At 39.2% G+C, this 24,399-nt stretch overlaps 2 protein-coding genes across 14 annotated transcripts in view; one reads left to right on the top strand and one right to left on the bottom strand.

The window, feature by feature from the left end:
• LOC123588119 (ankyrin repeat domain-containing protein 26-like) overlaps window positions 1–24,399 on the bottom strand; it is a 289,757-nt gene that overhangs the window by 39,803 nt on the left and 225,555 nt on the right. The gene's annotated exons all lie outside the window — the stretch shown is intronic.
• Window positions 1–24,399, top strand: part of LOC123588114 (ankyrin repeat domain-containing protein 26-like) — a 116,030-nt gene that overhangs the window by 73,547 nt on the left and 18,084 nt on the right. For 11 of the 13 annotated variants that reach the window (XM_045458414.1, XM_045458412.1, XM_045458409.1 and 8 more), the window contains 4 exons: window positions 2,653–2,866; window positions 4,715–4,898; window positions 7,022–7,978; window positions 9,749–9,895. In XM_045458414.1, coding sequence (XP_045314370.1) covers window positions 2,653–2,866; window positions 4,715–4,898; window positions 7,022–7,978; window positions 9,749–9,895 — 1,502 coding nt within the window. The remainder of the gene's footprint in view (window positions 1–2,652; window positions 2,867–4,714; window positions 4,899–7,021; window positions 7,979–9,748; window positions 9,896–24,399) is intronic. The other 2 variants (XM_045458420.1, XM_045458421.1) reach the window with 2 other exon arrangements.

Genomic DNA, 24,399 nt, shown 5'->3' with positions numbered 1-24,399 from the left:
TGGTCGCCTCCTGGAGCTACTCCCCCACCTTCAATCCCGGGCAGGTGGTGCACCCCGCCCCCACCAGGCTGAAAGCCAGCTCTGTGGGCAGGTGAACAAAGTTCTAGCTCTCCAACTGCCACAGGAGCAGGGTGGGGAGGGGCGCCTGGGAAGCAGGGGAGGAGCCACAAAGGCAGCAAGGAGCATCGCACTTCCTCCTCTTTTTTAATGTATACATTCAGTGCCATCAGTCTTCATGTGAGTGCTACTAAAGCAGGACTCTACAAATTCTACTGTGGTTTCATTTTCATTCAGTTCAGAATCGTTTCTAATTTTTTTCTCTTTTCATTAGTTCTTTGACCCAGGGGATATTTCGATGTGTTCTGTAGTTCGCAAATAGTTGAGTGTTTTCCAGAGATATTTTTGTTCTTGATTTCTGATTTGATTGCTTTGTGGTCAGGGGACACACTTTTATGACTTCAGGCCTCTTGACTTCTTCCTTTTATTAAGATTTATTTTATGACCCAGAGTATAGTCTTTTTTGGTAAGTGTTCCATGGATCCTTGGGAAGAATAGTGGTGGTCAAGTCTACTGTGTCCTTGCTGATGTTGTGCCTACTGAAATATCAGACTATAATTGTGAATTTGCCTATTTCTCTCTTCAGTTCTATCAATTTTTGCTTCAGGTACTTTGAAGCTATTAACAGATCCATGAACATTTAAGATTGCTATTAATTGACCCTTTTATGATTATACAATGGCCTGTTTATTGCTGGTAATAGTTTTTTGTTTTGAAACTGTTTTGTCTGGTATTCATATAGCCACTCTAGCTCAGCCTTCTTTGGTCGAGTGTTAGTGTGCTATATCATATTTCTGTCTTTTGAACAAATTTCTGTCTTGACATTTTAAGTGCATTTTGTATAGGTAGCATATAGCTGAGTCTTCCTTTTTTCTCCATTCTGACACTCTGCGTCTTAGTTGAGGCTTTTAGACCGTTTTCATTTGCTGTGATTATTGACAGAGTTGATTTGAATCTGTCATCATGCTGTTTGATTTGCATTTGTTCTATCTGCTCCTTGTTCCTGTTCTCTTCTTTTTCCGCTTTCTTTTAATCGAGTCATTTTTATGATTCAGTTTTATCCATTTATTATTTATTTATTTATTCACTTATTCACTTATTTATTTAGGCTTCCTAGCTAGAACTTTTCAGTTTTGCTGTTGTGGTGGTTGGTTTAGGTTTTATAGTCTGTGGGTTAAACATCACAGTCTAGCTTCCATTAATGTTATACCACATCGTATATAGTTTAGGAAAATTACAATAGTTTACTTCCATCTCTTCTTTCCTAGACAGATCCTTCCTGGGTCGGTGGGATTATAGTTTTCATGAAGTTTAGGAAGATTTGGGCCGTTTTTTTTTCCTCTCCCTTTCCCCTGCCTCTTTGGGCAATTGCGTATTTCCCGCTTGAAGTTGTCTCCCAGGTTGCCAATGTTAAACTTCACTCTTTTGTTTTGTGATGTCTCATATGTGTTTATTCCTGTCCATCGTATTGTTCATGTCTAACATAATTTACATCTCTGTAAGTGCTATTTGGTTTTTAACACAATAGCTTCTATGCCTCTAGTTATCTTTTCATGCTTTGTTTGGAGATATCGTTAGGTTACTTACAAACAGATGGATCCTTTAGTGTTGCTATTACGAATTATTGGATGAATCCAGAGTGGTGATCAGCCTAAAGCAAATTATGAGTTTTTCTATCCTAGCTAATGTGAATAGATACTGTCCCTCGTGCTGTGGGAGCACCAGGCAGTGTTTCCTCTATCTTTTCAGATTTTTTTCCCTTGATGACTTCCTTCCATGTATGCATTGGTTGTTACTCTGCTGAGTAGCCAAAGGGGACCCTCTGCAGATGTCCAGGGTTCTTTCTGTGTTCTGCTTTCTCCTCTCCTGGATGCTGACCTGTCATCTCTATGTGCCTTGAATTCACCAGACTCTCAGTTTCGTCACCTCGACTCAAGGAGTCTGGAGGAGTCTATTTAAATCATTTATGTCTCCTGGGTCGTAGCCTGAAAACGCTCTCAAGGCAGTGAGCTTGGGCATGTGTTAGGCTAACGTGTTTTGTTTTCAGGGATCATTGTCCTTCATTGTCTGAAGTTCTGTGTCTTGAAAATCATGTTAAAATTGTAATTTGTCTGTTTTGGTTTTGCCTGCTTCAGGTAGGAAGATCAATCAGTATGTGTTACTCCATGTTGGCCAGAAGCAGGTTCCAGTGGAACTTCGGCACATGCTCTAGACTGTCGAGAGTGCTTGTCTTCCTCCTTTGCTTAATTGCCTCCTGCTCATCCTTCATTCCTCAGTAGAGTTACCTCTTCCTCAGGGAAATCTATCTTTCTTGGGCCCAATCTGGATCAAGTTATGATCACAGAACTCTGTTTTCTAATAGGAACTATCTGAATTTACACTTATCATTTGAGTTGTCTTTCTCCTTCACCAAACTTTAAGCTAATCGCGAAGCAGGGGTCTTCTCTAGTGTATCTGTAGAGCTGAGTATAATGTCTTACATTGAAGGTATATATTTATTCAATGTGTGAATGAGTGAATTGAAGATGCACAGTCCTGTATATGCAAGAAGTACTCATATATTTTATTTCTGTTTCTGTTTCTTCTCTGATGCAGATTCTGCTGGCTTCTTAAAAATCCAAAATATACTTGTTTCCTATGAAAGATTAAGGAAACGTAACAAAGATCACTGTAAACGACTTACGGGAAAAATTAAAAAAATGGAAAAAACGGTTAGTGCACTACAAAACGAGCTACGAGAAGCCAAAGACGTGACATCACGGTTAGAGCATCAAAAAGTGGAATGGGAACATGAAGTATGCAGTTTGAGGTATAGCATCTCGGTTTTAAAGAAATATTTGAACTCTTTACTTTTGTACGACAGATGTGTAGGGGCACGTTTGTAACTGCAAACTTAACCTTATAGGGTTTTCCAGGAAAGAAAACTTCTTTAGTGCTGTGAAGTGTGAGATTCTTGGAAATAACACAGCACGTTCTTAACAGTGAATACTTCTAATAATTTAATGTCTATTCCAAATCACAATTTTAATGGCCATGTAAAAGTCCACCATAGTCCAAGAGACATCATTATTTAACAGATTGAATTCTGCTTGTTTTTCATCTTTCTGTATTTTAATTAGTGCTGTCAAGAATGTCTTTTATACAAATCTGTTCCTACATTTCTGGTTACTTGGAATAAATTCTTCAATATAATATAATTTGGTTAAAGTATAAAAAATTTTAAGAAAGGTCTTTGATCCATATTTTTAAATTGCTCTCAGGAAAGCTTATATTAATTTCTGTCCCTACCAACAGAGTATAAAATGGTCATTTTTCTCAAGACAGTAAAATCCCCCCAGATTGATTCCATTTGATTCTTAACATGCAGGGGTCAAAAGGTAAAGTGGGGGTGGCTGGGTGGCTCAGTTGGTTAAGCATCTGGCTTCGGTTCAGGGGATGATCTCGTGAGTTTGCGCCCAGCTTTGGGTGGGCTCAAGCCCTGCTTTGGGTGAGCACGAGCCCCACTTCGGGTGAGCCCCTCTTCTCTCTCTCTCTGTCTCTCCCTCGCTCTCTGCCCCTCGTGGGATTCTGTCTCTCTTTCTCTCTCTCCGCCCTCGTTCACTTGTGTCATCTCTCCCTCAATAAAAAATTTAAACAAAGGAAAATGGGGGTGCCTGGGTGGCTCAGTCATTCAAGCGTCTGACTTTGGCTCAGGTCACGATCTCAGGGTTCGTGAGTTCGAGCCCCGCATTGAGCTCTCTGCTGTCAGTGCAGAGCCCACTTCGGATTTTCTGTCTCCCTCTCAATCTCTCTGCCCCTCCTTTGTTTGCATGGGCTCTCCCTTTCTCTCTCAAAAATGAATAAACATTTAAAAAAAAAAGTAATATGGAAAGTGATTGCTGATAAGTTTTTCCAACATCTCTGTCATAGGTAGATAAAATTAATTCAAAAGTGTATGCTGAAAGCTCATATTACTCCCTATTGTTTACTTAATTGATATGTATCCTGTGTTGTTCTAGAGGGGATTTTTAAGTGATTCGTAAAGTAGGTAATCATCAACAAGGTAAGTTGCAAGTGTTGTGGGAGAAGAAACAAAAAGTATAGGGCAACAGATATTAGACTTGCTAGCCTAGTCTTGGATGACAGTAATCTGCACGTGTATGTTGTGTAAACAACATCCACAGATGCTCTCTTACACTGCACATCATTTTTGGAGGTACCTGTAATGTTTTGTCAAGTGGAAACTGTATTTCCAGTGAATTGATAAACTTGTTTCTAAACAGCAACTTCTCTTTTTAATGAGTAACTGAATTATCTGTCCTGTGGAGGAATAATTATACCTGTGGGAAAAGGGGTAATTTTCAACTCTCACTTTCTTGAATAATTTCAAACTTCTTTCCTACAACATCTACCAGAGTTATTACTGACTAAAAGTAACTAGGTTGCATAATGCTTTGTCCTTGCTTCTTTTCAACGGTATATATGTTTTGGAAGAGATTGAAGTGACAAATTAAAAACATGGGCCCTAGAAAGGAAAAAACAAAAAAACAAAAAAACAAAAACTTGGGAACATAGAAATTTCATTTGGACAGTAAGCCAACATATGTGGAACCAGATCATAAGAGGAACTTTTTATTTCTAAGAAAACAAATTTTAAAATAAGCACATTTAATTGCAGATTTACTTTAAAACAAGAGGAAGAAAAAAGAAGAAATGCTGATATGTTATATGAAAAAATTAGGGAGACGTTAAGAAGAATAGGAGACCAATATAAGAAAGAAGTTGAAACAAAACAAGAATTTGAACTCGCTCTTAGAACACGAAACATGGAATTGAAGGCCGCAAAAGATCATTTGAATCAGGTAAATTACTTTTTGATAAAAAATTGTATATTTCCATCAATACTATATAGTGTATTATACATATATTTTATGGTATCCCTTTGACTCAATATATATTATTTAGGTTCAAAATAAATTAAAACACGGGATCATGTTCCTTGGAACATTTGTTTAAAGTTTTCCTCTTCAGCTTTTGACTTTTTTTTTTTTTTAACGGTATGAGACCAAAATCGTGATGAAATGTATCTCCAGGTTGTAGAAAAGCGCAGTGACAGTGGCAACTTTCTCCAGAACAGAAGGCCAGAGAGTATTACAAGATGGAAGTCTAAACAATCACTTTTACAAGCAAAAGGTGCTAGAAATGGCTCATAAGAAAACGAATTCTGAAATATCTTCTTTAGTGATTTTGAAGTACATGTGTGTATGTATTTGTATACATTCTATTTTTTAATTATTATTACTTTTTCTCCATGTGTGTATATATAAATTTTAAAAACCCAACACTGTACATCATGGAAACTCTAGAGGGTTTTAAAAGCACATATATTTTGGGGGAGGGGCATGGGGGACGGTGGCATTTTTGTTTCATCGGCTAAAATAATATTCTTGATTAAATGCATTTGTCTGCATCAACTAGTGACATTCATAATGTCCTCATCCAAAGGAGAGGCTTTTATTACTTTCTGTAGGAATCGATGAGCTTTCCCTAATCTCAAAACTATTGCTACTAGCAACATGTGTTTTGGTTTTGAACAGTTACTTCACTGCCTTGATATATTAATAGATTAGTTGAACACTTCTGCTAATGGACAGGAGGACGAGTATAGCCAGTTCCCAGATCATATTTTCGGTATCAAGTCTCCTACTTTTGAGAAAAGTAACAGTTTGCTTCAAGTAGCATCCTCTTTCATTACAAGGAACTTTTGAAAACAATGGTATGCTATGGTATACACTTAATGCCAATTTATTGATAGGTATTTTATTCCTAATAACATAGTGGAGTGTCTTTCCCCTCTTTTATATTTATTACTATTTTCAACATGAAGAGGAAATACAAGTTATTGCAGCAGTATATAATTTCATGATGTTCTAAGAGATGTATAAATTTCACCTTATTTCCTATCAGTAGTTTGAAATCCAAGACTTCTTTCATATTTGTGTATTTACACTAGAGAAGTAGCAGTGGTTGGTGCAAGAGCACTGGTTGTGGAGTGAGAAGACCTGGGGAGAGTCCTGCAGCTCACCGTTTTAATCTCTCCGTTCTAGAATTGTGATAACCAAATGAGTTCTTTGATATATGGAGAAGTGTTTATATTATAATACATTGCCTAGATTTGTCAGTTATCAATAGATCTATCCTTATAACTGACTATAGACATGTTAGCAAAGTAGATACCTATGAAATATTCTCAGGAAAAAAAAGCATTTTAGGAAATTTAATCTGTCCAAGTAGATGCAGAGCTAACGATTTTACTGTGGGGTAGCTGTGTTTTTGATATCTACTGTAAACTCAATTTTTAAGTGTAGTCAGAGTTATTAATCTTTTATTTCAGGCCTTCTGGTTTGTTGTAAATCAGAGAAAGGCTTTTCCAATTCTGAGATTCTGAAAACTTTTCTCACAAATTCTTTTTTACTTTCATGCCTTCATTATCTTCAGTTAAAGTTCTGAACTTTTGGGAACTTATGCTTGTATAAAATTTGAGATTTGGAGCCAGCTTCATTTTTTTCCAGTTGGATATTCACTTACTGTAATCTTTCTTTCTTTCCTTTTTTTCTTCTTTCTTTCTTTCTTTTTTTCTTTCTTTCTTTCTTTCTTTTCTTTCTTTCTTTCTCTCTTTCTATGTTTCTTTATTCATTAGAGAGAGAGAGAACGCAAGCAGAGGAGGGGCAGGGAGAGGGAGAGCGAGAATCCTGAGCAGGCTCCTGACTGTCAGCACAGAGCCTGATGTGGGGCTTGAACCCACAGAATGTGAGATCATTCCCTGAGCCAAAATCAAGAGTCAGACACTTAACCAATTGAGCCACCCTGGCACCTCCTGTAACCTTTTCATTGTTTAAACATAGATTATGCTTTAATTTCAAAGAAAAGCATGATAATGTCATTTTATTGAATGCTATCTGAAAATGTCCTTTGTTTTACTTAGCTTTCTGATAGTCGTGAGAAAATACAAGATCTGTTGCATAAAAACCACACGTTGCAGGATGAAATCGCCATGCTAAGACTGGAAAGAGACACCATAAAAAATCAGAACCAGAGAAAGGAAACGAAATATTGTGAAGACATTGAAAGTGTAAAGGAAAAGAATGACAATCTTCAAAAGGCCATAAAACAGAATGAGGAAACATTATCAAAAACAATATTTCAATATAGTGGACAGCTTAATGTTCTGACTGCTGAGATTACGATGCTAAAGTCTAAACTGGAGAATGAAAAACAAAAGAAAGAGAGCCTGGAAGCAGAAGTTGAATCATACCGTGCTAGACTGGCTACTGCTGTACACGATCATGAACAGAGTCAGACATCAAGAAGAGACCTAGAACTTGCTTTCCAGAGAGCAAGAGATGAATGGTTTCACTTACAGGACCAGATGAATTTTGATGTGTCTAAACTACAAGATAACAATGAAGTTCTTTCTCGGCAACTTTCTCAAGATGAGAGTAAATTCAATGCCCTGGAAATTGAGCTCCATCACACAAAAGATGCTCTCAGAGAAAAGACTTTAGTTTTAGAATGTGTACAAAGGGACCTAAGCCAAACACAATGCCAGAAGATGGAAATTGAACACATGTATCAGAAGGAACAAAGTAAAGTGAATAACTACATTGCAAAGCAGGAATCCTTCGAGGAAAGGTTATCTCAACTACAAAGTGAAAATATGTTGCTTAGACAGCAACTAGATGCTGCTCACAACCAAGCTGACAGTGAAGAAAAGCTAGTGATTAATATGCAAGACCAGTTTCAGAATATCCAAAAATACCTTAAAGCTAAACGTGAAGAACAAGGTCTTATGCTGGGAGAAAGAAATAAAGAGTTAATCGATGAATGTAAACATTTAAAAGAAAGAATGTATCAGTATAAAAATGAGAAAGCAAAATTAGAAGTAAGTATCCAGAAAGATAACAATTTTTCAGATTTCCAGAAAGAAAACGCAGGTAATATTTGATTATGGCTGACTTGTGAATCTAGTTGAATATTAAAAAAAAAAAGACTATAAATCAACAAAAAGCATAACTCATATGCAGCAAATAAAAATTAGACCTGAGAGGTGTTTTGATTTGAGTACAGATACTATGTCACCTATGAAACTTTAAGAGGTTAAGTTATAAACTGTTACTAGATGATAGTCTTATACTGCTGTAATAATATTTTTTTTAAGTTTATTTTGAGAGAGAGTCGGAGAGAGAACATGAGCTGGGGAGGGGCAGAGAGAGAGAATGCCAAGGAGGCTCTGCACTGCCAGCGTGGAGCCCGACACAGGACTCTCAAAGTCAGGAGCTGTGAGATTCGTGACCTGAGTCGAAATCAAGAGTTGCTTGCTTAGCCGAGAAAGCCACCCAGGCCCCCCTACAATAATAATTGTAATCTTTGCCACCACATTTTATTACTGGGGTGAGCTGGTAAATGAAAATGCTCAAAGGTAAAATGAGTAGTTTGAAACTTAGATTCAATTAATTGAGTTAACTGGACAGTCACTTCAGGTTTCCCAGATGAAATGAAGTGTAGGTGCTCTTTCTGGTAGTACTTTTCCTTTGGTAGCTTTTTATACATTTTAAGTTGGTATGATTTTATTTTTATTCACATAAATTTCACTTTTCAGTCTCAAATCATGCATTCCTACAACCTCTTAATTCTTTAAAGGTATCTACTTTTCACTACATCCTAATTTGGGACAACTGTGGTGAGTGTCAGGAAAGCCATCTTTGAGTAATCTTCCCACTGCTGTTGATAACTTATTTTAAATATTTTTACAAATAATTTGCTCATTTTGAAGCTCAGTTACTGTCATATGGGCATAAGTTTGTCCAGTACAAAGAGAATTGTATCTCTCTGTGATTTATTAATTTGGCATTGGATCTCCATTTTCAGACCAAGGAGGGGTTGCAGGATTCTTGTTTAGCAGGAATGGAGTGAGTAGGGGAGAGAGCTGTAGGAGCTGAGGTCAGGGGAGGGGGGTGGAAGCAGGGGCCATTGGAATGACTTGACTTTGCTTCTGAGATAGGACTCTATTAGAAGGATAAGAGCAGAGGATTGGATATGTGAGGAAGTCTGACAGTAACTTAAGCCTGTAATAAAAAAAGAGAGAAAGCCTTTCATAATATAGAATTTACGACTGCTGTGCCCACTATGTCCCCATTTCTTTTTGAGACTTCTGTAGGTTATGAAGCTTTGCAAATTCACCAGTGGAGAATGGATAGTGAGGCTGAATTCATTATCTAAGTGACATCATCCTGCCTAGGCAGGGAGATAACACCTTTTGTTCTTTAACTGAATTCAGTGAACAGGAATGTGTATGTGTTGCTAAAAGAAGGTGAATTGGGGCGCCTGGGTGGCTTGGTCGCTAGGCGTCCGACTTCGGCTCAGGCCATGATTTCACGGTCCGTGATTTCGAGCCCCGCGTCGGGCTCTGTGCTGACGGCTCAGAGCCTGGAGCCTGTTTCAGATTCGGTGTCTCCCTCTCTCTCTGCCCCTCCCCTGTTCATGCACTGTCTCTCTCTGTCTCAAGAATAAATAAAAGTTAAAAAAAAATAAAAGAAGGTGGATTGATGTATGTGGTGATATTTCCCAAAGTACGCATGTTAGAGTTGTCTATTATTAACATAATTTAATAATAAGATGATTTAGAAAATCAGTAACAGAAATGTCTTATTAGGTAGTTGTGAGAGAACTTCAACAAGAACTGGCTGATACTCTGAAGAAACAGTCTATGTCAGACGCTTCCCCAGAGGTTATGTCACGTCTTCGTCTGGAAGATGGGACACGGGATCTCAAGAAGAAATTAGGTCGAATCAGAAGTCAAGTATGTAGTCAATGTAACCTGTCAACAGTTAACTTATAGCTGGTTAAATAATATAAGGTGTTTTAGGATACGAACTTCCATGGACCACTTTCTTTTGTATTTTCATTATAATTAATTGATTATGATTTTAGTATCTTTACAATACATTTATTTCGTAAACTCTGACTTTCATTCTACTATTTGCGTTATATGTTTTTTTGTTGTAATAGTTAGGAAAGTTGAGGCTTTTGTCTCCTTCCTCACAGAAATTGAGAAACTTTTTTCTCTCTTAATGTAAAACTTATTTTACAGTTGATTTATTTATTTTGAGAGAGAAAGAGCGAGAGAGAGAGTGTGTGCGTGCATGTTAACAGGGGAGGGGCAGAGAGAGGAGAGAGGGAGAATCCCAAGCAGCCTCCATGCTGTCAGTGTAGAGCCAACGTGGGCTCAGTCTCATGAACCGTGAGATCATGACCTGAGCTGAAAGCAAGAATTGGACACTTAACTGACGTAGCCACCCAGGTGCCCCAAGAGACTTTTGTCCCCTCCTAAACAATGTTTTTTTAATGATATCTCTATTACCATGATGAGGCAAGCTGGATAAAATCAGAAGATAATGTTTAATGGAATGTTTCAGATCATTGTCTGAGTTCTCATCTTCACTTTCGGGAAGAATCTGTATTGATTTCAGGATGACTTGTACAGAAAGATCACTTAACAAACCACTTGAACTTAGGCATTTCCTTCATTTTCTTTGCCTTTTAGACATGTTGTCAAAGCACATGATCTGAACTATTCAGATCATGTATAGTATGTACGCCCAAAAGCGCGAATTAAGAACATTATCTGTGTCCTGCCATTGGGTTTTTTTTTTAAAGCCTTTTTGAGGTACAATACACATCCCATAAAAGTCACCCATTTGACACGCACAGTTCACTGTCTCTGTGTACGCTCGTGCAACCATCACTGCCATCAAGTAGAATGCTTTCCTCACCCTGAAAGGAAACCCTTACCCGTTGCCCCCAGCCTCAGGCAACGAGCAGTCTACTACTTGGTCTCTCACTGGAGTTGCCTCTTGCGAATATTTCATATAAATGGAGTCACACAACGTGTGGTCCCTTGGGACTAGCTAGCTTCACTTAATGTTTTCTGGGTTCATCTGTGTTGGTTACAGCTTATATCAGTGCTTCATTTCTTTTTATTGTCAAACAGTACTCCATTGTGGGCTAAGGCCCTTGTTCATTCATCAGTTGATGGACCTTTGGGTTGTGTCCACTTTTTGCCTGTTAATACTGCTGCTTATGAACATTCATGTAGTTCTTGTGTGGACACCTGTTTTTAATGTCTCTGCCATCAGATTTTATCCTCCGAGTTAATTGGGTTGATTTCACCATCTCTCCGCCGTTACTCATGCTGTCTTTTTAGTTTCTGTTCCTCTTGCCTAAACCTATGTTATTCAGAATTGTCTCACAGTCTCCTTTCCTATGAACTTTCTCTGACTGTTGTAACTCCCATTAGCCTTAACTCTCTTGACACTTGTCATCTGGCCTGCGCAGAACAATTTAGTTCTTTATTTGACATTGTTTTTATTTTTTTAATGACAGGTAATTTCGCCTTCCTAAGTATAAATTTAAGGGATAATAATATTTGATATGTGTGGTACTTATCCTTGTATAAATTGAAACTATTTTAACTTAACAGTTTTTCCGATAAAATTAAGTGCTTTATGCCGTATCAATAAATTCTTCTTGGAAACATTGGTATAACAAAGCTTTTATTCTAAATGTATGCTAAGAAATGAAATACAAAATTGAGGGGTGCCTGGCTGTCTCCAGTCCTATCAGAGTCTGCCTTTGGCTCAGGTCATGATCTCCACGTTCTTGAGACTGGGCCCTGCATCGGACTCTCTGCTGTCAGCAGAGCCTGTGTTGGATCCGTTGTGTCCCTCATGTTCTGCGTCACTCAGACTCGTGCTCTCTATCAAAAAATAAATGTTAAAAAAATGTGTGTATATCTATACACACACACACACACACACACACACACACACACTTATATAAGTAAAACTATTAATGAAAGCACTTAATCAAATAGAGTAGAAATGTTCAATCAAATGCTTGGGTTTTTTTTCCCTCTCACTATGAAAAAGCTCTCTAAATTGGTCTTTCTTCCTTACACAGCCAGAACTGGGATTTACAGATTTATAACACTTTACCAACTGCAAAGATCTGGGGACAGCTTTTCTGATATGCTTTTACCACAAAGCCTTAATCTCTTCATCAGAGTACACGTTAAAGCAGCCTAACATAAACAGTATGGACGTGAAATGATTGAGGAACTTTAGTTTAGCAAGACTCGATTATTTCCATGTCAGTGGCTTTCCCTTGCCTCTGATGGTCATATAAAGGATCTACTACTCAGTCAAGGAGGTGCTCTTTGTACCTTGGTCTGTGAGCATTGTCCACTGAGTGGTATAGAGAGGAAGTAAGTTAAAAGGATTATAAATGGAAAAAGTACTGTTGGCTAGTGGCATTGGCGAAAGTTGTGTGAAGTACTGAGGAGAGATTCTGGGCCTCATGCTCCCCATTTGCTGCCACTTGCGGTGGAATGAAGAATAACTTCAGTATAATTTGTATAGGGGAACACTTGTATTGGCAGGCCACCTGCCTAAACTATCACATTGTATTGGAACGCAAAATACAGCCACAGTAATCATGCTAAATGCAGACGCTTAGAGCTGACTATGTGCCACCTACCCTTCTAAGTTGTTCATCTCTTATTTCCTAATTTAATCTTCCCAACATCCCAGTGGGGTAGATACTATTATTATTTATTTTGAGATCACTTTTTTAAGGACCTTTATTTTGAGAGAGAGAGAGAGAGAGAGAGAGAGAGAGAGAGAGAGATTGTGGGGAAGGGCATGTAGGGAGAGAGAGAAAAAGGGAGAGAGAGAGAGAGAGAAAGAGAGAGAGGGAGAGAGAATCCCAAGCAGGCTCCTCGCTGTCCACGCAGAGCTCGATGTGGGGCTCAATTACATGACCCTGAGATCATGTCCTGAGCTGACATCAAGAGCCAGACACTGAACCGACTGAGCCACTCAGGTGTCCCAGTAGGTGCTATTATTACCTTCATTTTACAGATGCAGAGACTGAGACATGGAAGTTTTAGGTAGTGTGCTCAAGGTCATACAGCTCATAACGAGCAGAACTGGGAATTCAGACCCAGGCATTCTGGCCCCTACTAGGATATTGCTTCTCAAATTCTTCCATGAAATATCTTGTTGTCACTGAAAACAGCATGTTCAGTTTTATAATCATGAGAATGGCAACGTCATTCACCTATGTGAATATGTAAAATCATAGTTGATGTGGTGCTTGGAAAATGAAAATAGAAATGTTTACCATAAGGTAAATTCCTATATTTCCTCCATTTGACCAATAGATACATTTGTACGTTTATCTGATCATATATAATTTAAAAACGTTAACAATGTTATGTTTTGTAGGAGATTAAGGTTGGTAAGCTATTCTGTCAGAGTATAGAAACATTTCGTTTTGTCGACCATAGTCTCTGTTGTAGCAGCTCAACTCTCCTGTTATGACCTCAAAGTAGCCCTCAATCAGCATGTAGAGGAGAGTGTGGCTGGCTCCAAAAAGATTTTAGTTACAGGGGCACTTGGGCGGCTTAGTTGTTTGAGCGTCCTGACTCTTAATTTCCACTCAGGTCAGTTGTGGGAAAACCCCAACTGTTTTCCACATCATGAGACCGGTCATGAGACCGAGCCCCACATCAGGCTTCACCCTGAGCTTGCAGCCTGCTTACCATTTTCTCTGTCTCTCCCTCTGCCTCTCTTCCCCACTTCTGCATGCTCTCTCTCTGTCTCTCTCTCAAGTCTAAAGAAAAAAAAAAAAAAAAAAAAACGTTTAGTTACAGAAAAGGGTGATGGTGTTCTACTAGATTTTCAGTAGTTAAAATTATTTTTTTCTTTATTTTAGTTGCAAGAAGCACAGGAACGACATGCAGAGGCCGTAAGATATGCTGAGGAGATGAAAGATCATATGCAAAAGTATAATTTAAACCTCACAGAAAATAACTTGTTTACTTATAAAGTAGATAAGCAGTGTAGTATGGGAAATGTGTTACTTATGCCAGTATATCATTGTTCAGCTGGATACAAATTCCAGCTTTGAGCTATTTTGAAATGCAGAATTGTGGCATCTTATCTCTCAATGTTGCACCTTATCCACAAAACACAATGAGAAAAATGGCACAATTCCCAAATCTTCCTCTTGACACAATTTTAAGGATGTATGTAATACCCTCATTTGTTCAGAAATTATACGGTGTTGTTTTAAATTTATGTGTGAGAATAATTATCTTAAGATCTGCATTTTAGGCTACAGGTAAAAATCGCCAGGAAAGAAGAAACCATCAAACATCAAGCGGCCCAAATTCAAGATCCTGAGAGCAACGTGATCAAGACAAGTTTGGTAAGTCGATCTCTTAATGTCTATCCTACTGAAAAGGAATCCTTATTTCACTAGTGGTACATAAGAATGTTTTGGATCATATGAAAAATCTCACAGATCAAAATATTAGGTTCATATTGTTCGTACTTGCTACGAGTGATGTAATTCTTCTATATAGATGAAGTTGATTGAATTCATAAAGTAATGATATTTATAGTGAGATTTTCATAAAAACATTGTGAGAGTCTAAAAAAACCAACATTGTATATATACCATAGTGAGCGTTTGGTTTAGTCCACCTTTGGCTACTGTTAATAATGCTGCTGTGAACGTTGGCATACAGATGTGTGAGTCCCTGGTAATATTTCTCTGCGTGTTTCAAACGTCCCCAATCTTTGAGTGATCATTTCATCTTGAATTCTGACTTCCTCTTGTAATCTCATCCCTTCAGTGAGAGTTTGAGTTGGGTTATTTTAATGATGATTTGTTGTAATTTGTAATTACAAATTTGCAATTTATTCTCTTCATCAACAATGACTAGAGGTCATTACGCAAACGTCCTTCTCAAAGGAATGGACTTTTCTCCTTGTTGGATTTTGTAAAGGAAAAGAAATGCCGGTGAAAAACTAGAAATGGCTGCTCAGTCAGGGCCTTACCCAGAAACATAGGGCTCCTACCATTGCAAGTTCAGAAACTCTTTTTTTTTTTTTTTTTTCCCATTCACTTGAGTTAATCAGCCTTTCAGAGATTTCACAATTCAATCTCAGGAAAGACTAATGTGCCATTCAGGATTCTAATTTATCGATATGTAGTGAAACCCCAACTGTTTTCCAAGCAGAACAGTTAATGTCATCCCACTCTCACCCTCCTTTGTAGGACTCACATTGTAAGTCCTAAGTGGGAGCAATGAGGTAGATACACTGACCAACTCGTTTCTGTCAGTCACAAAAGCTATATAATATACATGCAAGTTTCATTAGACAGCTCTACCCATTAGGGGAACTAGAACATTCTGTTGACTGGTCCTTTTTGTGGCTGAAGAGACATTGAAAATTATTTTCTTTTCTAGACCTCTTATCAATGAGTCACATTGTATTAGGGAACTTCTCATGCTAGTAACATGACACTCTGTTGATCAGTCTTCTATGAATGAGAGTGCTAGGCGTTGTCCTGCTACTGTGTCCTAAAGAAATCTTTAAGGTCTCTAAAACTAAAATTTGTAAGAATATCCGATACTGATGAAGCTTAGTATAGAATAATGAGGGATTTTCTGTAGATGCCTGTAGAAAGGAATTCGGGTTATGGCATGAAATTATCTGCCACTTTAAAGTCTTCCCTGTGAAACAAAAACTGAGATAACTTTCAGCCAACCTATTCCATAGCTCTGACTTCTCTAGAAGGTCCTTATCTCCTGAATCCCCAAACCAAAGGCTTCCTGGGTTGAGAAACTTTTGGTGGGCGGGGGGCGTTATTCTTTTTGTTGTATCTTTGGTTTTTATTTTTTTTAAATTTGCACCCAAATTAGTTAGCATTTAGTGAAGCAATGATTTCAGGAGTAGATTCCTTAGTGCCCCTTACCCGATTAGCACATCCCCTCTCCCACAACCCCTCCATCAACCCTCAGTTTGTTCTCCATATTTACGAGTCTCCTCTGTTTGTCCTCCTCCCTGCTTTTATATTATTTTTCTTTCCCTTCCCTTTTGTTCATCTGTTTTGACTCTGAAAGTCCTCATACGAGGGAAGTCCTATGAATTTTGTCTTTCTCCGACTGACTAATTTCACTTGGCGTAATCCCTCCAGTTCCATCCACGTAGTTGCAAATGGCAAGATTTCATTCTTTTTGATTGCCGAGTAATATTCCATGGAATCTATATACCACATCTTCTTTTTTTTTTAATATATTTTTTTAACATTTTATTCATTTTTGAGACAGGGAGAGACAGCATGAACAGGGGAGGGTCAGAGAGAGGGAGACACAGAATCTGAAACAGGTTCCAGGCTCTGAGCTGTCAGCACAGAGCCCGACACGGGGCTCGAGCTCACAGACCGCGAGATCATGACCTGAGCCAAAGTCGGCCGCTTAACTGACTGAGCCACCCAGGCGCCCCATACCACATCTTCTTTATCCATTCATCCATCGGTGGACAGTTGGGCTCTTTGCATACTGTGGCTATTGTTGAGAGTGCTGCTATAAACTTGGCGGTGCATGTGTCCCTTCGAAACAGCACACCTGTATCCCTTGCATAAATGCCTAGTAGTGCAATTGCTGGGTCGTAGGGTAGGTCTATTTTTAGTTTTTGGAGGAAACTCCATACTGTTTTCCAGAGTGGCTGCACCAGCTCGCATTGCCACCAACAATGGAAAAGAGATCCTCTTCTCTGCATCCTCGCCAACATCTGTTGTTGCCTGAGTTGTTAATGTGAGCCATTCTGACAGGCGCAAGGTGGTAGCTCAGTGTGGTGTGGATTTGTATGGCCATCTGGATGTCTTCTTTCGAGCAGTGTCTGTTCACGTCTTTTGCCTGTTACTTCACTGGATTACTTGTGGTTTGGGTGTTGAGTTTGAGAAATTCTTTGTAGATTTTGGATACTAACCCTTTATCTGATATGTCATTTGCAAATACCTTCTCCCATTCTGTCGGTTGCCTTTTCATTTTGCTGATTGTTTCCTTCGCTGTGCAGAAGCTTTTTATTTTGATGAGGTCCCCCTAGTTCACTTGTGCCTTTGTTTCCCTTGCCTCCGGAGACGTTTTGAATAAGAAGCTGCTGCAGGCAAGATCAAAGAGGGTTGTGCCTGCTTTCTCCTCGAGGATTTTGATGGCTTCCTGTCTTCCATTAAGGTCTTTCATCCATTTTGAGGTTATTTTTTGTGTAATGAACAACTTTTTATGTGAACATGTTTTGATTTCTCTTGGGTATATACCTATAAATACAGTTGCTGGTTCGTATGGTAATTCTGTTAAATAAACCTTTTTGGTTGTTTGTTTTTGTTTAGTTTTTTCAACCTTTTGAGGAGGGGCAGGCACCTGGGTGGCTCGGCCAGTTGAGTGGCCAGCTCTTGATTTCAGCTCATGTCATGATCTCAGGGTTGTGGAATCGAGGCCTACATTGGGCTCTGCTCTGAGCATGGCGCCTGCTTGGGATTCTCTCCCTCCCTCTCCTCTGTCCCTCTACCCCACTTGTGCACTCTCTCTCAAATACGTTTAGAAAAATTGTTTTTCTAGTTTAACCTTTTGAGGAACTGCCAGACTGTTTCCAAAGTGGCAGCAACATTACATTTTCATCAGCAGTTTTTGAGTTCCCATTTTCCTGATTCTTGCCAGTGTTTGTCATTATCTGTTGCTTTTACGATAGCAATTCTAGTGGGTATGAAATGGCATCTTGTGGTTTTTGGTTTGCATTTTCTTATAACTAATGATGTTGAACATGTCTCTTTTATTTTTGAGAGAGACAGTGTGAGCAGGGGAGGGGCAGAGAGAGAGGGAGACACAGAATCTGAAACAGGCTCCAGGCTCCGAGCTGTCAGCACAGAGCCCGATGCGGGGCTCGAACCCATGAACAGTGAGATCATGACCTGAGCCCAAGTCAGAAGCTTAACTGACTGAGCCACGCAGGCACCCCAAACATCTCCCTTTGAACGTGATTATCATCCATTTCTATGTCGTCTTTAAAGAACTAATCCATTCTTTTGCCCGTTTTTATATTGGATTGTCTTTTCATTATTGGAAGAGTTACTTAAATAGCCTACATACAAATCCCTTAGCAGATATGGGATTTTCAGGTATTTTCTCCTATTTAGTCACTTGCCTTTTCACGTTCTTGATGGTGATATTTGAAGCATAGAAGTTTTTAATTTTGATGAAGTAAACTTAATCTGCTTTTGTCTTTTGGTGTCATGTCTAAGAAATCATTGCCAAATCCAGTCACAAACATATACACGTCAGCTTTTGTCTAAGAGGTTTATCATTTTAGCTCTTAGATTTTAAGTTAATTTTGTATATATGCTATGGGGTAGAGGTCTGATTTTATTACTTTGCATGTGGCTATCCATCTGTCCCAGTACCGTTTGTTACAAAGACTATTCTCATTCCATTTAATTGTCTGGCACCCTTGTGGAAAATCAGTTCACTAAAATGTGAGAGTTTATTTTTAGATTCTCAATGTTAATACATTGATCTATATGTCTGTCCTTATGCCAGTACCGTATCAAATTTTATGAAAAGTTTTTCCTAGTTATCTTGCAAATTACCAGTCACTTATGTAATAATAAAAAGTCAATGTAGTAGAACTTAACTTTGCTCCTATAGAGATTTTTGCTTCCTGAAGGACCCTTTCGCCAGCCTATTCCTTGCTGACCCCATGACTCATTGTGAAGTCAGGCTCAAAAAGATAAAATGCTCTTTCTTTAGTGTGTTCAGACTTTATTTATTTATTTATTTATTTATTTATTTATTTATTTATATTTTTATTTTATTTATTTTATTTTTTTTTTAGAGCATACACAGGCAAGATGTGGGTGTGTGTGTGGGAGAGAGAGAGAGAGAGAGAGAGAGAGAAGAGAATTTTTAGCAGGCTTCACACTTAGTGTGGAGGCTGACAGGGGTCTTGATCCCATGACCCTGGGATCATGACCTGAGAGGTTGAGGCTCAACTGACTGAGCCACCCATGTTCCCCGCCTGTGCAAACTTTTAGTCTCTCAGTCACTGCTGCCCACTTTCATTGCCATCAAATCTTGGCCATAGGATGTCTTGACTCAGTCTACCGTTTACTTCCTTATATTTTATTCTCTCATTATAATGCATAGACTCACCCATACTTCTCACCATCTAGGAAGGAAAAGATTAACTCTGGGGTATTCCTCTTTCCTGTTAAGCAATCTTGCTAATCCATCATCTTGCAGTTCACAATGCGATCCTCTTCTGACCTGGTTCTTGTGTGTAAGACTGGTGTTAATCCTGTTCTTGGCACAGATCCTACATTCTTGGAAAACACAGTAGCCTGTATCACTTTCTTTCACTTAAATAGAAAGATATGCATAGCTATGTGTTATAGCTCAGCGTATAATTAATGGAATAAACATTACATCCTTCAAATAATACAGCTGTACAAAGTGAGGTAGCATTAAGTTGATTTATCAGAGACAAATAGTAGATTGGTAATTTGAATGACACAAAAATTTTGAAGCCAACTTGTATGATATGGAGAAACATTGTGGGACAACACAAAGATGAAATGGTCTTGACTCCCCCCACAAACAAGGTTGGAGTAAGGTAAAGGAGAATGTGCAGTTAATTTAAGTAGTGCTAAAGGACAGTACATTTGTTGTGCTACTGAGAAGATGAAAAATGATTTCATAACATTCTCCTTATTTCCTCACTGAGGGAAGGAGAATGAAGATTGAGTATTCAATGGATTAAAAAATACTCAAAGCTGCCTATTTCCTTTAATTGAAATCAGATCAAAGGCCCAATTTTGGTTATCAGATTGACTCTTTCTGGTTTTTCAACTTTTGTGCTTGAAATCATATGTCTCTGTGCTTCTACCTTAACTTGAGGGGAAATTCTAAAGAGGCATTCCTGCCTACTTGTAAGAATTGTTGTAATGAAGGGAATCTTAGGAAACTATCTTGGACACAGGAAGATGGCAGAGGAGTAGGAGGACTCTAGGCTTGCCTCGTCCCACGAATACAACTAGATAACAATCAGCTCACCCTAAACACCCCAGAAATCGACCTGAAGACTGACAGAACAAACTCCACAACAAAAGGCAGAGAAGAGGCCACATCAAAGAAGGTCCTTGATGCAGAAATGTCGTCTAGAAGAGAAACAGATCCTGGCTGCTGCAGAGGGGAGGGAGTCGAGGTTGTGGATAAGGGTGAGAGAGAGGAACGCACAGGGGAACGCACAAAGAGAACATTTCCCCATACCCACTGGCTTGGAAAACAAGAGGGGCTGCATTGTGTGAGTTCTTGCAACCAGTAGTGCTTAAAGTCTGGAGTTTTAAAGGGCATCCGGTTTAGCTGGGTTACAGCCCTGAGGTACTGCACTGCTCTTGGACAGAGGGCAGGCAAACAACGTGGGAGCATACAGCATGGATACAGTGATCTGAGGAGTGCCTGGGGCACACAGTGGGGAGATTATTTGCTCTTCTCAGAGCACGTCCCTCAGAGGCAAAGTTCAGAGAGACCTGTGTGTAGGAACAAAGCCGCTGGCTGCCACCATCTCCTTCTCCTGCCCCTCACCACAAACATAAAGCCACCTGCAGGAAGCAGTGCATTGGTAACACTGGCTACCTAACTTGCTTACACCAAGCACCGCCCCCTTGCACTCTGGTGGGACTACCCTTCCCAATCACTCTTGCTTGAGTTCCAGCACAGCAGACCCCTCCCCCAGAAGACCAGGACAAACGCCTGCCCACACCACATCTCCCAACCAGAGAGTTTCCCTTGGCCTCAGTTCCAGTAGAGGTGGTGACAGGTCTCATTTCATAAGCAGACCAGAGCACACCTGGTTAAAACTCGCTACATTCAGGCCAGGGACCAAACACACACCAGACCAGGCAAGGAGAGCCTCTGCAGACGACTGGCCTGAAGGATAGCATAGCCAGAACACAACAGCAGGACACATGCAGCACACACTGGTGACACTCCCTGAAGTGCTAGACCCTAGGCATTACATGACGTCTTTTTCCTACCTCCATTACTTTCGGGAGCAGGTGACATAGTTAACTGGCTTCTCTAACACACAGAAGCTGGCAGATACCTAGACAAAGTGAAAACACAGAGGCATTTATCCCAAATGAAAGAACAGGATAAGGCCATGGCCAGAGACCGAAATGGGACAGATGTAAATAACACGCCTAATGGAGAATTTAAAACCATGATCATAAGGATATTCAGTGGACTTGAGAAAAGAATGGAAGACATCAGTGAGACCCTTACCACAGACATAAAAGAGTTCAAGGATCAGAGATGAAGAGTGCAGTAAAAAAAAAAAAAAAAAAAAACAGCAAGCTGGAAGAAGCAGAGGAACAAATTAATGACCTAGAAGACAAAGTAATGATAAACAATGAAGCTGAAGAAGACAAAGAAGAATTATCCAATGCAAGAATAGACTTAAGGAACTCGGTGACTCTGTCAAATGTAAAAACATTCATATGATAGGAGTCCCAGAAGAAGAAGACAGAGAGAAGGGGACAGATAATTGATTTGAAGACACAATAACTGAAAAATTCCCTAATGTGGAGAAGAAAACAGACATCGAGATCCAGGAGACACAGAGAACTTCCATCAAAATCAACACCCAAGACATGTTGTAATTAAATTTGCAAAATATACTGCTAACATCTTTTTTTTTTTAGTGTTTTGTTCTTTTGTTTTGTTTTGTTTTTGCTTTTGATTTTTCTGTGACAGAACGCAGACACAAGCAGGGGAGGGGCAGAGAGAGAGAAAGAGAGAGAGAGATAGAGGGTCCCAAGCACTCTCTGTGCTGTCAGTGCAGAGCCCACTGGAGGCTTGAACCCACGAACTGCGAAGTCACGACTTGAGCTAAGATCAAGTCATGCTTAACCGACTGAGCCACGCAGGTGGCCCACTGCTACAAATCTTAAAAGCAGCAAAACAAGTCATTAAATTCCAAGGAGAAACCCACAAGGCTAGCAGGAGATTTTTCAAGAGAAACTTTGTAAGGCATAAGGAAAAGGCATGATATATTCAAAGTGCTGAATGAGAAAAATCTGCAGCCAAATATATTCTATCCAGTAAGGCTATCATTCATAATAGAAGGAGAGAAAAAGAATTAGACAAACAAAAATGGAAGGAGTTTGTGACCACTAAATCAGCCTGTAAGAAATATTATCGGGGACTCTGAGTGGAAAGGAGAGATCAAAAGTGACAGTTTAAAGGCAGAAAATGTAAAAGCAGTAAAAATGTATATTTCTGTAAAAAAAATCAGTCAAGGAATGCCCCAAAGAAGGATATACAATATAATAGCTTATCTAAACCATGGGGAGGAGAAAAAAAAAAAATGAGTTCTAACTTCATTGACCATCGACTTAATATAGACTGCTACACGCAGAGGAGGTGATATACAAATTAATGCTTATCATATACCAAAACCCACTAATAAACATGTAAAGAATAAAGAGAAAGAAATCCAAATATGTCATTAAAGAAAATTAGAAAGACATCAAAGTGAGAAAAACAATAAAGGATTTGAGAAAATCTCCAGAAACAACCACAAAACAAGTAGTAAAATGATAACAAATACATACCTGTCAATAATTACTTTGTATATAAATGGAATAAACACTCCAACCAAAAGACCTAGGGTGACAGGATGGATTAAAAAACACGACCCATCTGTATGCTGCCTATAAAAACCTCATTTTAGACATAAAGACACCTGCAGATTAAAAGTGAGGGGATGCTTGCACTGTTGGTGGTAATGCAACCTGGTGCAGCTGCTCTGGAAAACAGTGCGGAGGTTCCTCAAAACAATTGAAAATAGAACTACCCTATGACCCCTCAGTAGCACTACTGGGGATTTATGCAAAGGATACAGGAGTGCTGATTCATAGGGGCACATGTACTCCAATGTCTATAGCAGTGCTTTCAACAATGGCCAAATTGTGGAAAGAGCCTAAATGCCCATCAACTGATGAATGGATAAAGAGATGTGGTTTACATATACACAGGAATACTACCTGGCAAGGAGAAAGAGTGAAATCGTGCTATCTGTTGCAATGTGGATGGAACTGGAAGATATTATGCTACATGAAATGAGTCACAGAAAGACAGATATCATATGCTGTCACTCATATGTGGAATTTGAGAAACTTAACAGAAGACCGTGGGGGAAGGGAAGGGGAAAAATAGTTACAAACAGAGAAGGAGAGGGGCAAACCATAGGAGACTCTTGAATGCAGAGAACAAATAGAGGGTTGATGGGGGGGGCGGTGGGTGAGAAGGGAAAGTGGGTGGTGGGGATTGAGGAGGGCACTTGTTGGGATGAGCCCTGGGTGTTGTCTATAAGTGATGAACCACAGGAATCTACCCCCAAAACCAAGAGCACACTGTACACGCTGTATGTTAGCCAAGTTGACAATAAATTCTATTAAAAAAAAAATGAAAATGAGGGGATGGAGAAAAATTTATCACGTTAAAAGAAAATATAGCGATACTTTGGTAGACAAAAAGAGTCCTTAAAACAAACACTGTGGGGCAGCTGGGTGCCTCAGTCATCTGAGCGACCGACTAGGTCTTGGCTCAGGTCATGATCTTATGGCTGGTGGCTTTGAGCCCCATGTTGGGCTCCAGGCTGACAGCATGGAGGCTGCTTGAAATTTTCTCACCCCCTTTCTATGTCCCTCCCCAACTCTGTCTCTCTCAAAATAAATAAACTTAACCAAAAACAAAGACTGTAGCAAGAGCCAAAGAATGCTACTATATCATAATAAAGTGTACAATGCAATAGGAAGATCTAACAATTGCAAATATTTATGCACCCCCCATGAGAGCACTCAAGTACATAAAACAATAACCAACATAAAAGAACTAATTGATAATAATACAGTAATAGGGCAATTTAACACCCCATTTACATCAATAGATCTTAATTTTAAAAAATCACCAAAAAAATACATCTTAACAGAAAATCACCAAAGAAACAGTGGCTTTGAGCCATACAGAGAAAGACAGATACCATATGTGTTCACTCTTATGTGGATCCTGAGAAACTTAACAGGAACCCATGGGGGAGGGGAAGGAAAAAAAAAAGAGGTTAGAGTGGGAGAGAGCCAAAGCATAAGACACTCTTAAAAACTGAGAACAAACTGAGGGCTGATGGGGGGTGGGAGGGAGCGGAGGGTGGGTGATGGGTATTGAGGAGGGCACCTGTTGGGATGGGCACTGGGTGTTGTATGGAAACCAATGTGACGATAAATTTCATATATTAAAAAAAAAAAAGAAAGAAAAAAGAAACAATGGCTTTGAATGGCAGAGCGGACCAGATTGGACTTAAGAGATGTTTTCAGAACGTTCCATCCTAAATCAGAATA

This window comes from Leopardus geoffroyi, chromosome D3, assembly GCF_018350155.1.
Source record: "Leopardus geoffroyi isolate Oge1 chromosome D3, O.geoffroyi_Oge1_pat1.0, whole genome shotgun sequence".
Taxonomy (NCBI): Eukaryota; Metazoa; Chordata; class Mammalia; order Carnivora; family Felidae; genus Leopardus; species Leopardus geoffroyi.
Note: the sequence above shows the minus strand (reverse complement) of the source record. Positions and strands in the feature narration are given on the sequence as shown.